At 42.8% G+C, this 17,052-nt stretch overlaps 1 protein-coding gene across 4 annotated transcripts in view; it reads left to right on the top strand.

The window, feature by feature from the left end:
• Positions 1-17,052, top strand: part of YEATS2 (YEATS domain containing 2) — a 1,971,885-nt gene that overhangs the window by 943,427 nt on the left and 1,011,406 nt on the right. For all 4 annotated transcript variants that reach the window (XM_069617830.1, XM_069617832.1, XM_069617831.1 and 1 more), the window contains one exon: positions 10,276-10,437. In XM_069617830.1, coding sequence (XP_069473931.1) covers positions 10,276-10,437 — 162 coding nt within the window. The remainder of the gene's footprint in view (positions 1-10,275; positions 10,438-17,052) is intronic.

The raw sequence follows: 17,052 nt of genomic DNA, 5'->3' as shown, positions 1-17,052 counted from the left end.
AGCAAGTTTGATCCTAATAAGAGCTACACTGAACAGAGACCGCAACCTACACGACAGCGGCCAACGTAACATCTTCTGCCCCCACAAGGAATTAGGGCATAGCAAACCCGCCCGTAGGGCACCAAGAGACCACTCCCCATTGATGACCACGTGGACAGTGTTTGCACCCAGACCCCCAGCCCCCACCTGGAGGCTCAGATCAGAAGCCCTGCTAGACAAGGTCTTCTCAGAACAGATTAGAAAAAGCATGGTAGACTACTGGCAATTAAATATGAATAGCGTGCAACACATTAGCACGGTATGGGAGGCGTATAAAGTGGTCATGAGGGGTGAGATGATCGCAGCTGTAGGAGGAGCCCAGAAGTCCATACTCACCACACTTACATGCAACGAAGACGAGCTAAAAGCATTAGAAGCCAAGGCCCCCGCAGACCCCACCCACATTCAAAGAATGATAGAGCTTAAACAAGATTGCCTGGGGCACTGGGAAAAACTTGGGAAACTCAGCTACTCAAAACACATCGAGCGAAGTCATGCCCTTGGGGACAAGCCTGGGAAGCTTCTAGCCTGGCTTTACAAGAGGGAAACCCCCAGGACACACACCCATTTGTCAAGTCTGTAACCCGGATGGCATACTGGCACACATGTAGGCCGGAATAAACTTAGCGTTCACCGGGTTTTACCAAGCTCTGTACACCAAACCCCCTTCATGCACAGACATTGAAATAGAGGATGTCTTGGACATCATCAAGCTACCCAAACTATATGCGCAATTAGCGGAGGCTTTAGACGAGCCCATCACCCCTGAGGAGGTCATGGCCACCATTAGATCCATACCATCCGGCAAGGCCCCAGGAACAGACGGGCTCCCAGGGGAGTTCTACAAAACGTATGAGGAAACGCTGGCCCCACTCCTGGCCCAAGTGTTCAACAAAGCATACGAAATAGGCTCCCTCCCAGACACCATGAGGGAAGCCGTAATTATTCCCTTACTGAAACCAGGAAAGGACAGCGGAGAGAGTGCCTCTTACAGGCCCCTATCTATGCTCAACACAGATAACAAGATCCTGACAGCGCTATTAGCGAGATGGCTGCGTAAAGTGGTCCGACTACTAATCCACCAAGACCAAACTGGGTATGTACCCGGGCGAACCATCACAGAAAACCTGCGTAAACTACACCACGTTATATATAGCACTAATAGCATGCCCAGACAATGTGCAGGGGCATCCCTAGACGCCACTAAGGCATTTGATTCAGTCCAATGGAAGTGGCTACATGCCACCATGGCCAAGATGGGAATAGGACCAGCCTTCCTAAAGTGGAATAAACTCATATACACTGATCCCACGGCCAGGGTGCGCACTAACAATACTTATTCGGATAAATGGCGCCTTTTCAGGGGCACGCAACAGGGGTGTCCGCTCTCCCCTATGCTATACATTATTGCAATAGAACCTGTAGCAGCATTTCTAAGGCAGGAATACGGGGATTGGGACATTGTGATAGACGGAGTGACCCACTTGGTCTCCATGTACGCAGACGACCCGCTCCTCTACCTAAACAACCCTGAACATATACTGACATACATACTGGAGACATTGGATGGGTTTTGCAGATACACGGGGATACAAATTAACCACGACAAGTCTTGCCTCTTCCCCCTAGCATCGTTAAGCGAAGTCAGCGAAAAAAGGCTCCCAGCCATGGTCATCAAACGGAAGACCACCTCCTTCAAGTACCTAGGGATAACCATTCATCGAGACCCCAAAACCGAGCACTCCCTCAACACAGTGAGAGCCAAAGACAACCTAGAAAAGTCAATGGACTTCTGGGGCAGACTCCCGCTCTCAGTCGCAGGGAGAGCCAGCCTTCTTAAGATGGTGGCGTTGCCCCGCCTCCTACACTTCTTCACCAACGTTCCATATAACATCCCCCAGCAGTTCTTCAAAGACTTAAATAAACTATGCAGGCGATTCCTGTGGCAAGGAGGGCGACACAGAGTGGCACTAGAGGTACTGCAGAGACCTTATGACAGAGGCGTCCTGAAAATCCCTAACTTTGAATTATATTACCTAGCAGGCCAACTGAAGCACGTAATCCTATGAATGGCGGATAGAACCACAAGTGACACTAGCCTCCTACAACCAGCCATCCCCCACATTCTACTCGGAGACCTATTCTGGACCCCAGACGGGGTGAATCAACACAAACCTTACCTAATGAAGCTTGGAATCCAGATTTGTAAAAGAGCCTGCAAAGTCAAGGGGACAACTGATCCTTATTCACCTCAAATACCGATTGCTGCAATTATGACGAACAGACCAGGGGGCCCGAAAGAAATAAGGAACACGTGGAAATCCTACGAGGTCGCCACCCTTAGCGACCTTGTGGACGGCCAGGACATTCTAACATTCACAGAACTACATGAGACCACAGGATTACCAGCGGGGCAGTTCCTACTCCACGGAGCGGTGACAAGGAAGCTCGCAAATAGAGGGCCCGAGGTAGAGAACCTCGAAACTGGACATGATAGCATTGAAAACATGGTAAACGCTGCCGAGGGCGGACACGAAACCTCGAGACTCTACGAATCATTGTTAGACAGCGCAACCAAGCAAGATCTTAAGTGTAAAGCGAAATGGGAACGAGAGCTGGGCCTGCAATTTGAGGACAAGGAATGGGAATCAATAACCCACTATCATAAAAAAGTGTCCAGAAACGCCCGACTGCAGTTTATACAGTTTTATATCACCAACAGAGCATATCTCACACTTGAAGTCATCACCTAATTCAAGGGAAGTGAGAACAATAGAGTGCCCCAAATGCAACGAACCTCGTGTGGGGATGACCCACATGTTTTGGGAATGCCAGACCATACAATCCTTCTGGTCCCAGATTGCAGCGAGGGTCGCCAACGCGGACATCACTTTGGACGTACAGTCACCAAGATCGTGCATCCTGGGCAGATACAGAAAAAGCAACAAAAAAAAAAAAACTTAAACAGGCTCAAAGACCTGATGTACATTTTAGCAAAGAGACACATCCCTATGGGGTGGAAATCTCCCAAGGCCACCAGCATAACATCGTGGTGGGAGGACCTCCGTAAGTGGACAGCAGCAGAAATGGGTGCACGGGAAAACGCCCAAAGAACAGAGACTGGAAATCAGTGAGGACTTACAACAATGGGTGGCGCTCACGGTGTCACCATTTCATCCAACCGAACTAGCTTCCGCCTCTGGCGACACCGGCAGCCAAGGAGGGCCTTCCAGAAAGTGAGGGATTGATAAAGCGCAATTGTGGTCTTGGAAAGTTGGGTGGGGAGGGAGCGGAAGGGGGGGACATGCAAGATTTTCAAATGGTCCAATAATGATGATAATTGTTGTATTGTTAAAAAACCAATAATTTTTTTTTTTTTAAAAGAAAAACTTTGCTTACTCCAGCTTTCTACCCTCTACTTTCTTCTTATTCTTCTCCTGTAACAATCGACAATGATGTATGATAGTTAATTGTATCTCTGGCCATGGTTTCGCCTCAATCCCTACCTGCTTCTTCATCTACCGCTGCACTGGCTCTGGCCGTCCCTGATACAAATATGATAAAATAATGCCACTGTTTTATGCCACGGTTCTCTAGTTTCAAGACACCAACAATTCAGGAATATCTTGAATAAAGGCAACAGGATATTCATCCTCACCCATCTTCCTTGTCATAATCGCACTCATGTCTGATGTGTCGGGGTATTGTGCTCTGAACGCCCACCATACGTCTGCTCAGCAATTATTAAAGAGCACTCCATCGTTTGTCTTGTTTTGTGCTGTCACATTCGCCTACCCTGCTCGCCTCAAAATTTCATCAGCCCTTTCCCCTAGAATGGCTGCTAGCAGGCATTTTACGTCGCCTATTGCTAACGCCATTCCCAATGTCATTCTTTCTAACTCATAAATCCACTTTCCCGCACCTGAAGTCAAACTAGGTCATTTACATTTGGTCGTCCTCCCCCTTTCTTTGATAATGGGAATTGTGTAAATCCTAGTCCACAATCATAGCTACCTAAACTTCTCATCTTCCAGGTTCGGCTAGTCTCACCCGTTCGTGTCTATCCTGGTAGTGACTTTCATCTGCTTACATATAAGGCAGGGATATATCCTCTGCACTGTGTGAGCGTGCTTGTGGCTTTCAGTAATCAGTGTTGGTTCTGGTGTTTTTTCTTTGGAGTCTTCCAAGTCTGACCAATGTATCCCTTTTCTACTCTTGAATCTTTTGAAAAATCATATGCGCCCTCTCCTCGTGCTCTTTTGCTTTCCTCCCTTTCTTCGTCTGACATAATTATACCCCAGCTTGTATGACTGTTGTCCCTTTCCATATCATCAAGATTTAGCCTGTGTTTGTTTGTCCATCATTACGTCATCTGATCTACCTACTGCTTCCTTTGATGGAAATCCTTCAGCATTCCCTTTAGTTTTGTAGCCATCTTTATCTCTCATTTGCCTATATAAATCCCCAATACTTTTAGCCACTGTTTCTCAGTGTCTGTGCTCTTGTTTTCAGAGTGGGGGAAAAGGAGCCAAAGGCGTTACATTCTCCCTCTTATGCTGATTAAGCATCCACTCCTTCTCAGGCTGGTCTTCTCTCTTACTCTGATACATCTTCCATAATTCTAGAACAGCTAACCTTTTCTGTAGCTTCTTCCCTTTATATGTAGCATGCAAGTATGTTGTCGTATGTTGCAATATTGTTTTTGATAATGAGCCTTCTTGAGGCCACGGTACAAGTGTTTTTATTAGTCGTACCTTTTACCCACTCAGCGTGGTACTTTCTAATCTTAGGTGTGTATCTTGGCAATGACCTGCATGGATATAGAAGGGGAGTGTCCCCCACGATGACAAGTCGTTTTTCACTGTCAATACTTACCAGATCTTTTATTCTTCTACTTATTTAATCAAATATACTACAATTCCTTATTTGGGGAAGCACCATCAATCGCTGCCCATTACCAGAAAAAACTATTTTGTAGCCAATTTTAAAATTCAATGCGATAATGTTCTCTTTATTCCTTTGTTGATGAATTTCTATCAATTCTGTTTTATTATCGACATTCCAAGAATCTCTTATTTATTATTTTGCTTTCATTTTTATCCTTCTCTGATTGATTTTAAAATCTGATAATCACCTAGATTATTTCTATCATTTTATCTCTTTGTCTAAACAAAATGAAAGTTTTACACTGACATATTTATCCCCATACACATGTGCATTTTAATTTTTTTGCATACGCCTTTCTTTACTTTCTTTAGTTAAAGTATCTCATCTCACTATTTACCCAGTTTTGGAGTTTGATACGCACTCTTCATCTTGGCATTGCCTCGGGAATCCTTTTAAAAATACCCTATTTGGGGTTTTGTGCGTACCCTTCCATCCCTCTTAGAAACGCCTCAAGCTGGATCATATCACATGTATTGGGTGTGTTCGGTGGTGGCTGGGTTCTGGAAAGAGGTAGCAGAGATTATTGAAGAGATAACTCAAATACCAGCTTCCCTGACCCCTCAAAAAATACCTATTTGGGCACACTGGCAAGACCACAGAAACCATCAGGAGACTGTTTAACGTATCATGCGTAAAAGCTAAGAAGTGTATACTACAGAACTGGAAAAGCTCTTCCGCGTGTCTTGACCCTTGCACCTGGCCCTCACTGGCAAGTCAGCCTTCCAGTTAGGGCCAGGTCAAAGGCCTTAAAACCTCATCCAAGACTCTCTTGGAGTCAGTCCTGCCTTTGGCGCCAGGCTCATAACCATCATGAAGATCAACATTAGAATGGGACTATTTACTTGGGACTATTTAACTTGGGGGGGAGGAGGGGGTTCAGCCAACATGGAGGCACACACATAGCTCAGTTACAAGGAACTGAGCTATGTGGTCTAGTCTTTTGGGTGTGGCAGGCCTGGGACTACTTTACCTGGACTACTTTGGGTGTGGCAGGCCTGGAACTATTTTACCTGGACTACCTTACCCGAGACTATTTAAACCACACCCAAACAGCAGAACATGCTTTGTGTTATTCTGCTGTGGGCAGCGTAACGCTCACCGTGTCCAGTTCTTTGATGCCAGCTTACCTGAAACCAAGGACCTGCAGAGAGAGAAAGAACACTACGAAACTTACCTGGAACAGTATCCTGTCTTCAATCCATCGCTGACTTCAGTTCCACTCACCTGAAGGTACGAACTCCATCATCCGGCACCGCATACATCCTAGAATACCATAACCTGGAAAGAGAAGAAAGAAAGACAGTATTAGTGTTTACTCACGTTTCCTCCCAAATGAAGAAAGCCACACAATTCTTACTCGGGTAGTCATCCCCTGATTAGTATCATTGCTGGAACATTACGGCGCTTGACGAGGAACATCGCAACCTGCAAGGAGAGGAAAGACACAGGTTAGCAATATAAAAGGCGAAACAGCACCGCGCATCGCGCATTACTCACCGGACAGCATCGCACCGCGCTTTCGCTTACTGGCCCATGCTCATCTTCAAACTGACCACGGAGTCGCAGCAGTTCTGGATTCCCACAGGGGGGCTTGCACCAGTGAAGTAACTTGGTCGCTGCTCGCCCCCACATCTACGCGCCCTTGCCACGAGGAGCAGGACGGAGAATCCACTTTTTACAAAATTAAGGTGAGGAGAAGGCCCAAGCGGGAGGAAGGAGTTGTGGCCAAGGGAGGTAAGAAAACATAAAGACAATCTGATATTGAATCCGGCTCTCCTATATTGCAGACCCATCTTTAACCAGAGGCATTACCAAAGGACCGAGAGAAGGTTCGAGAGTGCAAATCATCCAACCAGGGCTGGGTGGCGTCCCCGTGGATACCAGGTGCGCATAACACTGTGCCACAAATAGATTACTTCCTTCGGGAACTAGCATACGTCAATGAATGCGAGGAACAGTACACACTGACGGTATGTAAAACTAGCCACCCCAAAAGACATTTGGGCCACGTTCAGGATGTATTTATGTGAAATGTTCTCCGACGACGAAACATCTCTATAAATTGAATTGTGTTAAGAATGTGAATATGACATGCCATCTGATAAAGCAATGTATATGTTGTGGGGAGCGGGTATCAAATTCTATTTGTCAAGACCATTGATTAATAAATACCTTTTTTTTGTTTAAAGAAAAATAAAGTTAGAAACATAGGTTATTGTCAATTATGTTGAGTGGAGGCTAAGGAATCCAAATTACTGGGCATTGTACATGGTGATCCAGTTAGGCTACACTTTGAAAGACTTTGGAGTAGCATGAGATACAACAATAGTTGTTCTGACTATTAGGGTTGTCAAAGGGCTTTTTGAACATACATACAGCTTTGTCAATTTTTAAGGTCGTTTGGAAGATCCTCTTTCAAGGGGGAGGAGAAAGAGTTAAGAGTTAGGAACAGGTATGGGGTGAGAGGCTGAATTGTTTGAGCAGCAGAAGGATCAGGTGGAGTACTGAATGTGTTTGCTTGTTGGAGAATGGGGTTCAACACATGAAGCAGGCGAGAAAGAGGGTCAGCAGAGAAAAGCATAAGTGTTGGGAGAAATGAGGGAGAAAGGATAGCTCATCGGCAATGCGTTCATCTTGGAAGCAAGACAACGCAGCGCAGCACATGTTCGAATCCCGATCCCGTGCTTAAAACCACTCGCTGGCATTAAGCATGTTATACATAAAAAGAGCAATTAAGTGAACAATGAGGGCGATTAGGGTGTCTCTGACTCAACATTAACAGACAGAGGGGAGGAGCTGGTATGGACAGGTGAGGGACAGCATGGCCTGCAGAGTAGGGGAGAGTTTGTGGGCTTGGAAACGTGGAGGGGAGATAGGGTAGGCGAAGTGGCTGGCCTTGACTTCAACCCAGGCTGTAGACCGAAAAGAAAGGGCATCATCATAGAAGTTAAAGAGATTTTTTTTAAAGCAAGAGAACAAATCCAATAAGCAATTCGGGAAGCAAATGCAGAGTCAGCACTTATTTCCATTCAGCTGTGCAGAACATTGATATGGAAACTGGCAAAGTAATCCTGTCCCAAAAACGTGGCCCCCAAGCACACAAACCTCTGTGTTTTTATGTATCTTGAGTTTTTATTAAAATAGCAAGATACTTTTGTTGGCTTATATGAACAATGAGATTCCTAACACAGAATTCTATGGCCTTGAGAGGCGTGGCTCTCAGGGATCAATGGCATCAGCTTTGAGCTAACGTTTAGATAACGGTATAATAGGGTGAGTGGAGAGGAGACTGCAACATTAAAATTGAAATTAAAGATTGAGTAGGGTTCGGCAAAGAATGAATGAGTTGAGCGAGGATTATAGAAAGATTAGGTGAAGGCAATCTATTGGTTATGAATGGTGGTCAAGTAACGATTTGAGAGTAGGAATGCAAAATCAAGTTGGTTAGTGAATATTTGTGTACAGTTTACATCTCCTAATAAGGCAATACTGGTCTCAGTGGGAAGTCTAGAAGTTCCATGCATGGGAAGAAGTTGAGTGGGTCAGGAGATCTATAGATAAGGAGACTAGTAAGGGGGTCAGAGCCTGAGTGAGTGTGTGAGTGGGTGAGAGCATGTGTGTGAGTGAACAGTGAACTGCCTCTCTGTGTACAGAGCAATTGGACTTCTGAAAAGCACCCTTACACAGGGAGATATCTCAGGTCTCCTGCTGAAACAGGATGCTGCAGTGCGGTCTCTATATGTTGACCTCCACCCGCAGGTCTACATATGCAGCAACATTGCCCATGCCATCTGCCCTCTTCTCAAGTCATCATAGTACGGACACAGCTCCAGCTTGCCTGCTAGTAGCAAAGAAAACTGGACAACAAATATTCGGGGGCATATTGGGTAAGAAGACTAATAGTAAAGATTACTTTTAATGCCCATTTATGAACGTATATACTTCTCTGTGCTCCCAGACAATGCCATGCCTCAGCCTCCTTCACACATCCGTTGCCACCATGTTTAAGTTTCATTGGTAAGCATCCTTGTGAAAAGAGAAATGCATAATAATTGAAATGACACCTAACTTGTGTAGAATACAAATGCAAAAAATGGTTCATATGTTTGTTTATTTATAGTGCGCACCACACCCTGAGGTATCTGGGTGCATTACAAGGATATGCAATTTCATAGTTACACACAAAGTATACAGTAGGCAATTCAAAAAAAAGTCATTTACAAGTAATAGTAATTAAAATTATTTACAGCAGAAAAGCTATGTGAAAATAAGGCAGGCAAAGTCATAAAGTGCAGAAGGTATTTACAGTCTGTGTAGGTTGATCAGATCTACTGTACAAGGTTCAGGTTAGAGAGGGCTAATGGGACTAGTAGGGTGCATCATTGGTAATAAACCATTTCTTCATATCTTTCCTAAATTTATGGATGGACTGGTCAGCTCTTCGTTTTGAGGGGAGAGAATTCCAGAGTTGTACGAGCATTGAGTTGGAGCAGATCCATATGTCTGAGCAATGCAAGTGGTCTTGTATAGCACCCTTCTGCTACTATTGGTGGCCTTGCTGCACATGGTTCTGTAAGCTAAACGGGTGTGGGTGGGGTTATTACTGGTGTTGATGGGTGCAGGTTGGTAGTAACCGGTTCCTGTGTAACAATCTGTGTTGTATGGGTTTTGTGGAGAAACTTGAGATTATTGTATCCATTTTGAAGGACCCAAGGTGTGATACGCCACAGCAACTTTGTGTTTCGTTAGCCACTGATTTGGGAGAGTGTGATGAGGCTAAAGATGAGAGATTAGTTTGGATTCGGATTAGTGTTGTTGAGCTAATGGCTAGGCCTGTGCTGGCCATCTGTTGGGGACTTGTGTATGTTGTGTACGGTACTAGTAGGTCTTAGCAGTGAGTTGATTAGTCAGGATAAGGGGGTAGTAAACCGTACAATGCAAAACAACCTGCAAACCTGCCGTTGGGAGATGCACCCCATTTCTCAAGCTCACAATTCCACCTGTCAATCCGCGCTCTCACTCCCTGTGTCTGTCTCAAATAGATACATTGTATCCCATTAAGACCATATGAGTGTATGATCATTAAGTGTCATGTGCCCACTGTCGTCATAGCTGCCGGGTGATGGGATTTGATTTTTTGTGGTCATTTCTCACTCTTTAGTCTTGTTAATGTAGCAGAGACGGGGACATTCATCTACACATGTGCTTCTTTTGTGTATTTCGTATGAATCTCTTGGGTGGTGGCTATTTCTTTCCAGTATTTATGCATTCTTGTTCTCTTTCTCATAGTGATGGCAACGTTGCAGTTGCCAGCCACAAATCTCGCCAACCTGGCAAATCTACCTCCTGGCACCAAACTGTACCTCACAACCAACAGCAAGAATCCTTCTGGAAAGGGTAAACTGCTGCTGATCCCTCAGGGAGCCATACTGCGAGCCACAAACAATTCTGGTGAGTATTCAGCACGGGTGCAAGATCCACTCATTTTATGTTTAACAGAGGGTGTGAAGTTTCCACCATCTTTTATTTTCGAGGCAGAGCGGTTGGATCATGAAAGCCACCCGAACTTTGGGAAAGTCCTTGGCCATGTACAAGAGGTGACCCCTGACCTAATGTGCTTGGTTTGAGACATGAGGAAAAGCTTACAAATGTAAACGAATGCAACTAGAGCCAAATTGACTTTTCTGAGAGCCGTGCATATTTCTACTGAAACAAACTAGAATCAGCAGCCATAAAATGAGATTGAAGGGGAACACTTAGGGTATCATTAATAAATGTTTTCACACAAATAACCTAATGATGGCGCTATTCCGATTGCCATCAGAAGTGCGATGCACGCAAAAGTCCCTGCTGTCAAAAGCAAATGGCAAAAGAAACTTTGAGGCAACTTTGCCCATCAAAAATATTTTCCATTTGGATAGGCCGCTGCTTAACAATTAATATGAGGCTTTTTTATGCTTTTTGTTTCTTATTTATCGTGTCTCTTAAATGTAGGTTTCCCTGTGCCAGCATAGGCCATTTTCATTCCACTGTAGGTGGCTGGTGAACTTTGAAACGGTGGGGCAGAAATACCCAGGCTGAAAAGCACCGTAGAGAGACTAAACCCTCCCATGGAGCCTTGGGGGTGCAGCAGTGTTTATCCCAATAGTTCGTTTTTAAAGGGTAGATTTTACAAAACCGTTTTAGAAGAATTTGGGTGTACTATTTACAGGCCGTTGTGAAAGGGAACACATGAAATTTCCAATATTAAAGATTTCGGACCTGTCCGAATACACATTTCCTTTATGCAGATCATTTACTTGCCCATGCTCAGTAATGTTGCACATGCCTGCTGTCCACTGCTTCTGTCAAACATACCATTGTCTTATGGGCAGTGGCTTATTAAGGCTTTCTGTTGCCCTAGGCCCAACTAATTGTATGCACCCCACCCAAACTTTACCCCACCTCTGCAAGATTCTGCATCTTCACCAGATTCCGCCCCTTCAACAGACTGTCTTTTTTGGCCAAACTATACCCATTCAGCGCCATCTTGTCCCATTTTGGCTTCATAGCAACATAAGGTCATTTTTAAGGCTAAATAGATTAGGAAGTTATTGCTTTCATTCTCATTGAAGCCTATTATTGTCTGTTATGTTTTTGAAACAGTGTTTTCAGATCTCAGCTGCCCAGTATTTGGAGAAACAGCGTGTTCTACAAGTTCACTATAGTTACGTGTTGATGCCAACTGCCTACTTTTGATTAGGGCAGAGAACAATCTTTTAGAGAAGCAATCGGAGCATAAGCTGTCTGCCAACTAGGCACAAGTGTGGGAGGATTGGAACAAGGAATTTCGATTTCAATGCTAATATCTGGTTTCTCCAGAGTTGCCTGCAGTCAACCTTTGAGAAGCACTTAGACTGGTCTGTAATACGAATGTTTCAGGCAACATAACTACAATTCTACATGTGGTCTTGTGAAATGGTATAGTTTACCTATGAAATAGATATGCAGGTGGTTCAGGCGCAACACAACAAAATGTTGATTAACAATAACTAAACCTCCTTCCCATGGTTACAGCTCTGGTGTTAATCAACACGGGTGAACACACTTGCACACCAAGGTAAATATACTTTAGTTTAACAGTTAGAAAGAATATTAACATTGCTGTTAAATTGTTTTAGGTGCGGGGGAGAAAACCACAGCCTTGGTTTCTAGGCTAGATACATACAAAGAACAAAAGAAATCCAATGTGGATAACTACGTCCCCTGCACACTTTCTGGAAGACCAAGTTAGCCTAATGGAGAAAAAGATAATTAAGTAAAGGATTATAGCAGTTATTACCAATTCAAAACCTATATACAGGTAATTTCCATAAAGAATTCAATTATATATTTGTGTTAGGAGAAACAATGTTTTCTTTTTTTTGTTTCTTAGTTGGCCCAACGCGTTTCGAGTTAGGTACACTCTTCATCAGGGGTAGCATATTCAACAATTTAAGTCTAAAAAAAGAAAATTACAAATAATGTTTAGAATCATGTATTTTTTTGGTAAATAAGGACATGATTTGCAATAAACCAAATTATTTTCAAAATTCCAAAATGGCATCCTGTCACCTATATACATCAGAACCCAATTATTACTCAAGATCAATAGAGCTCAAACTAATTACAATCACATTCCGTTCCTATAGCTTGGATTCATGATTACAGATTTGACCCAGTGTGTCTAATACATTTAGTAAGGAAAAGTATGCATTTATAGATTTCTCCATGTGACTAACACATAATGTAAGGAAAGTATGCATTTGTAGATTGCTCCATATAGGTATGGATCTTACCTAAAAAAAAAATGGATATGTTCATAGGAAAGATTAGTAATGAACATCAACATTAGTTGGTAACTAGTGGCTAATTCCTGGGCCCGTAGTACCTGAAAATGAAGGAAATAGGAAAATTCCAAACAATGGAATTAGGCTGGAACTCAGAGATATCAAAATGGAAAGTATAAAAATTATAAGGAAATAAGAGAGAAAATCAGGTAATGGTCTTACCCAAGCATAGAAGAGAACAATGGCTGAAAACAGCAAAGTAGATATCCAGTGGTGCTGGCTCAAAATGGAGGCAGCTGTAAGGATGCATGTAACCTCGAGTAGTAGCCTTTCTAAGCAAATGGTCACCCAATCTGCAAGAAATGAGTGCCCATATCAATAGGGAGACCAACCTGAAATGAGATCAGTTGTAAAAAAGTTCTGGCGGTGTAACAGTTACTTGTTGAGAGTTCAACCGGCACGATGTAGACCATCCAGATGTGGTCAGAAGTTGCTGCTGAATGGCTTTGACAATCGACGGCCATATATATATACGTAGAATGGCTATGACGTCATCCGCGCATGCGTCGGCGGCTCCGGACATGTCCGTGACGTCACTCGCGCATGTGTGGAAGAGGTAAAAACAACTAGATAAGTCAGATAATGTAGATCACGCTACTAGCATAAATACCATAGTTGGTAAAGGAATGGTAATGCAAGGCCCTGATCTAAAGAAGTAATAGTGACAAGCAAGTGTCATCTAATCTAGGAGGCGTGCTATTAAATTAGAGAGAGTAAAAACGTGTTTATGTAAACAAATCGTATCTGTCCTGGCTATAATCAATTCCAGAGCCTAGTGTCAGGGGGCTAAATGGAAGTCTGTTCTACTGAAGAAAGGATATGTAAAGGCTCATAGCATTTTAATGCGTGGGGTATTCACATAAAATGCATGGATGCTGAAGGTGGTAAGTGGGAGGAAGCGGGGCAAATGATGCAGTCTATGGAAAAGAAGTTTCAGAGTATGAGCAGTGTATGCAAGAAGAGCTATATAGATAGCATATGTATAGAAGTGTAAAAGAGTATGAATTACATACCAAGGAACCTATTGCCAACTGAAATGGTGAAACAAATTTGTTGCTTATTCACTGAGAATTGTCATTCAGTTAATCAACATATTACAATATATCAACGTATTCCACATATTACAAATCAGGGTCACTGAATGTAGTCTGGCTATTCACAATGTACAGGCGATGTTTACAATTTCTAAACCCAAAGAAAGCATGGGTGTACATTCTAGTGCCTGCAACGGAATTACTGAGAAAATGTGAAATTCAGGCCAAACACTGCATGAATACACACCAACATGTAATACTACCATCATAAATACATTTGAAAGAGAATATAGACACAGGCAACTCTTCTGTATGTGTGGGCTACTCCTATCGGTTACCATGTATGTGGTTTACTCAAAACTAATGCGACCCAATTATAAAAATGGTCCCAAATAGTAGTCCTCATTAATCCCTAATGGGGTCATAGCATCCAGTTTGTTGATCCAAAAGAGTTCTCTCTGGGGCAGAAGTTTAGGTAAGTTACCTCCTCTGCTTACTGGATGTAGGACCTCCAATACCACAAATCCCATTTGTGATATGTTATGTTTTATATCCCGAAAGTGTCTGTAAACTGGGGATTTACAGTTTTGCGTCCTGATGCAGGATTTGTGTTCTGTCCACCTGTCCGTGACTTTTCTGTTGGTCTTGCCAACATAATATTTGCCACAAGGGCAGCGTATGGCATATATGACATTTTTTTGTCACATGTTGCAAAACTTCTTAGCATGCTCTTCTTGCTGTTATGGGGATGTCTAATGTGATCACCTTTTATGAAGTTGTTGCAATGTTGGCAGTGTAGACAAGCGAAGGTACCTGCTTTAGGGTTGCTGAAAGTTGTTTGCAGTGATAGTTTAGGCCTCTCTGATTTTATCAATTGGTCTCTCAGATTCTTACCCCTTTTGTAGGCCATCATTGGCGGATCAGGGAATAATTCTGCGAGTATGCTGTCTGATCTGATCAGATCCCAATTTTTGTGTAGAATTCTTTTCATTTGGAAGCTATGGCTTGAGTATCTCAGTGTGTGGATCAGACTCTTCTCATTTTTCTTAGGATTACCTTCAATTAATGTGCTTCTATCTTGGGTTTCTGTGCGTATTATGGCTCTGTTCACTACTTGAGGTGGAAATCCTCTGTCCAGGAACCTCTTCTTCATGGAATTATATTCCTCATGAAGCGTGTCAGTCTCTGAAGTAATTCTCTTCCGCCGTAAAAGCTGACTGTACGGTAAATTCTCCTTCAAATGTTTTGGATGGTGACTTGTATGATGGAGACAACTATTCACATCTGTAGGTTTTCTTTGGATTTTCGTCTTCACAGTGGTGCCTGTTAACTCTACCGTGACATCCAAGAAGTTGACGGATGGCTTTCCAATTTCAATGGTAAATCCAATTTTTTGATTACATGTGTTGAGAAAGTTCCAAAAATGGAGAAGTTCTGGTTCCTTAACCATTCATATTCCAAAAATATAATCGATATATCTCTGGCAACATTTTTTCTTGTTTTTCCAAAGGGGATTATCCAGTACGTAGGTTTTTTCGTAGTGGTATATGAAAATGTTTGCGTAAGATGGGGCCACTGAGGACCCCATCGATGTTCCAGAGATTTGAAGGTAGAATTGTCCATTGTACCTGAAGTAGTACCTGAAGTAGTTATTGTATAATATGATGAGTAATTCCAGTGCAAAGATTGTTTGGGTATTGTCTGTGTGTAAGAACCATTCTAAAGCCTCAATGCCTTCGGAATGAGGGATGGAAGTGTATAAACTGTTGACGTCCATAGTGAAAAGCATCAAATTTGTCTTCTGTGAGTTGTAGTGTCTGTAGAATTTTCAGGAAGTGGGTTGTATCCTTGAGGTAGGTCGTTGTAGCTTGTACTAATGGTTGGAGTGCTGTGTCAATGTAAATTGCAAGAGGTTGGAAAATGCTATCTGTCCCTGCAACTATGGGGTGAAATGGTGGATCATTGAGGTTTTTATGGATCTTTGGAAGACCGTAAAATGCCTGGGTCACCGGGTGTTTCTGGATTAAAAAATCTGTGGTTTTTTCAGAGATCCAATCCATTGTCAGTGCCTTGTCTACAGTAGTCTTGATAATATTAGAAATACCAAGGATTTGGTCACTGTCCAGTGGTGTACAAGTCAGAGTGTCTTCCAAAAGTTTAGAACAACCCAAATCAAAAAGAGTGGTATCCATCAAAACAAGGGCACCGCCTTTGTCTGCTTGTTTTAAAGTGAGGCTGTTGTCCTCAGCTAGTTGTTTGATGAGTTTCAATTGGTGTCTCCGGGTGTTACATTTTTTAGGCGGGGAGTATTTGAGCCTTTTTAGGTCTTTGGTGGTTTTTTGTTTAAACAGGTTTATCAATGGGTGCTTGACCTGGGGGTGAAAATTACTTTTGTTTTTCATTTCAAGGTATCTTGATTTGATGCTATGACCCCATTAGGGATTAATGAGGACTACTATTTGGGTCCATTTTTATAATTGGGTCACATTAGGTTTGAGTAAACCACATATATGGTAACCAATGGGAGTAGCCCACACATACAGAAGAGTTGCCTGTGTCTATATTCTCTTTCAAATGTATTTATGATGGTAGTATTACATGTTGGTGTGTATTTCATGCATTAGTGTTTGAACCGAATTTCACATTTTCTCAGTAATTCCGTTGCAGGCACTAGAATGTACACCCATGCTTTCCTTGGGGTTAGAAATTGTAAACATCGCCTGTACATTGTGAATAGCCAGACTACATTCAATGACCCTGATTTGTAATATGTGGAATACTTTGATATATTGTAATATGTTGATTAACTGAAGGACAATTCTCAGTGAATAAGCAACAAATTTGTTTCACCATTTCAGTTGGCAATAGGTTCCTTGATATGTAATTCATGCTCTTTTACGCTTCTATACATATGCTATCTATATAGCTCTTCTTGCATACACTGCTCATACTCTGAAACTTCTTTTCCATAGACCGCATCATTTGCCCCGCTTCCTCCCACTTAGCAACTTCAGCCTCCATGCATTCTATGTGAATACTCCATGCATTAAAATGCTGTGAGCCTTTACATATCCTTTCTTCAGTAGCACAGACTTCCATTTAGGCCCCTGATACTAGGCTCTGGAATAGATTATTGCCAGGACAGATACGATTTGTTTACATAA

This window comes from Ambystoma mexicanum, chromosome 10 (genome assembly GCF_040938575.1).
Source record: "Ambystoma mexicanum isolate Mex_15411 chromosome 10, UKY_AmexF1_1, whole genome shotgun sequence".
Classification (NCBI taxonomy): Eukaryota; Metazoa; Chordata; class Amphibia; order Caudata; family Ambystomatidae; genus Ambystoma; species Ambystoma mexicanum.
The sequence above is the reverse complement of the archived record's forward strand: the minus strand, read 5'-3'. Positions and strand labels throughout refer to the sequence as shown.